The 2,122-nt window shown below is 46.7% G+C and overlaps 1 protein-coding gene across 1 annotated transcript; it reads left to right on the forward strand.

Moving 5' to 3' along the window:
- Window positions 1-991: 991 nt before the first annotated feature.
- On the forward strand, window positions 992-2,122 carry LOC125532441 (glycine-rich cell wall structural protein 1.8-like; the record flags this gene model as incomplete). Its single annotated transcript, XM_048696500.1, is given in 3 exon segments — window positions 992-1,048; window positions 1,497-1,992; window positions 2,084-2,122. Coding segments are annotated over 2 exon segments (529 nt in total), but the record flags the coding sequence as incomplete, so codon positions are not given.

Consider the following 2,122-nt stretch of genomic DNA (forward strand, 5'->3'; position numbering starts at 1 on the left):
GTGCCGCCCGCAACAACGGAGAGAAGCAATAGGAAGAAAAAAAGGAGGGAATGCTCGGGTTGGAAGAAGGGGAAACATGGTTTTATATTGTGTAGAACCATTACTGCTAGTTCAACCTAAAAAATGACGGTGAGGTAACACCAGTTCTTGGCACAAATCTGTATTGTTAAGCACCACGTCACTGCAGGTTCGTGTCTAACTTAAACCTGCAGTGATTATAGGGCTATCACTTCTACAGTAGTTCTAACCGGCTCAATCATTTGAGGGGGCTATGCTTTAGAAGCAGCAGAACTGGCGGACCACCTTGATTGCCTAACCTGTAGTAGTGCTTCCTCAATCCTGGGATCTATGACCCTAGTCTTTCAATATCTAGTTTTTTATTGCATGGTAATACGTTCTCATTAATAAGATAAAGATTCAATAACAAGTAACATAAGCACCGACATTATAGGACTGAAGAGATATGATAATCCTACGCAAAAAACTAGCGCATGTCCCTCTCCATCAAGGAAAAGGAGACAAATCACCTCTTCACAAAAGCTCGACGCGACTTCATCTCTGATCAGCAGCCTTACGGACCTCCAAAATAGTTTGCCTGAAGCAGAACCATTGCCGTTGAAAGAATCAGACCGATGCAACGTGTCCCTGGACACCCCATCGAACTCCAGAGCTGACACCCCCACACGACTACGAAGTGGATGGAGGAAACCAGAACTATCAGGCTCAAACCACCAACCCAGCACAAGCTGCACCTTCTTACAGCTATCACCGGTGAAAACTTATATTTAGGAACAGAGGAAGTAGTTGTGCACGCTTTAGTATTTACAAGATTGAGTATATGAGCGTATATATGTTTTGTTAAGAGAGAAAAGGTTATCTGCCCCAGGGAGTCACGGCATTAAGGCTGGGCCCAACAAGTCAGTCAGGTTGCACGGACCGTTGCTGGCCTCTTGGCCTATAAATAGCTGGGCAGTCCATCATCCATGGCACAACAGCTTCTTCCCCGGGAGAAAGAAAGAAGCTCTCCTCTCTCCATCGGTACAACAAGGTACTACGGGCCTGTTTCGATCTTCATTCGCTCGTTCCATGGCTTTATTTATTTTTCTGTTTCCGTCTTGTTAGATATACTTCATGCATGCATGCATGGTGACAGTTTTTAAAGTAAAAAAATGTGTGAATAATTTTTTTGCCAAGTAGCTGTTTAAGTAAATTGAAGACAAGGATATTACTTATTGTAATATTGTGCATGGGAAATCAGTTTGTATATTTGCATACACATGTGTATGTAAATATGTCTTGTTCTACCTACGTATAAGCGGCGTCAACCATTGCACGTTGATTAGTGATCATGTTGCTTCATTCTACTGCATGTAGTTGTGCGCGCATCAAGAACAGTAGTCACGTAGGTACGCGGTATACACACACACACTATAAATTTTTAATATATATATATATATATTAAAAAATTATGTTGCCTCCATCTAATTTGGCCACAGATCGAGATGGTGCCTGCAGCATGTGGCGCTGGTGGCACGAACAATGTTAATGGTGCTAATGCTGGCGCTGGTGGCACGAACAATGTTTCCGGTGCTGCTGCACCGCTGGCCGATTCTTGCCGCAAGCCGCAGCAGGAGCTGCCAACGGTGAAACATCAGTATGCGGAACAATACGAGTATGCATACCCAGCAGCACCGCCATACAGCGGCCCTCCAAAGCCGCCGCCGGCGTATCGCTATTGCTATGGGTATGGTGGACGTGGTTCTGGTGGGTACGGCTACAGCTACGACTACCCCGAGCCCGATGGTATTTGGGATGAACCTGCTGGTGCATACGGCGGCGGCAGATACCACCCACCACAGCCGCCGTATTATCATGGCGGCGGTCGTGGTGGGTATCCTTCTCCTCAGTTTGGTCGGGGAGTTGGTGCTGGTGGCTATAGCTGCTACGGCGGTGGCGGTGGCGGCTATCCTCCCAGTTCATTTCCGTCTGTAGGTACCATCGATACTATGATGCATGTAGCAGCTCAACACACACTACTCATATCACTCAGTTAGTTGTTGTGCTGATTGATGGCTCGATTCAGGAGGAGGAGGCGGCGGCTGTGATGGTGGGGTCAGCAACG

This window comes from Triticum urartu, unplaced genomic scaffold (assembly GCF_003073215.2).
Source record: "Triticum urartu cultivar G1812 unplaced genomic scaffold, Tu2.1 TuUngrouped_contig_9936, whole genome shotgun sequence".
In the NCBI taxonomy this organism is placed as follows: domain Eukaryota; kingdom Viridiplantae; phylum Streptophyta; class Magnoliopsida; order Poales; family Poaceae; genus Triticum; species Triticum urartu.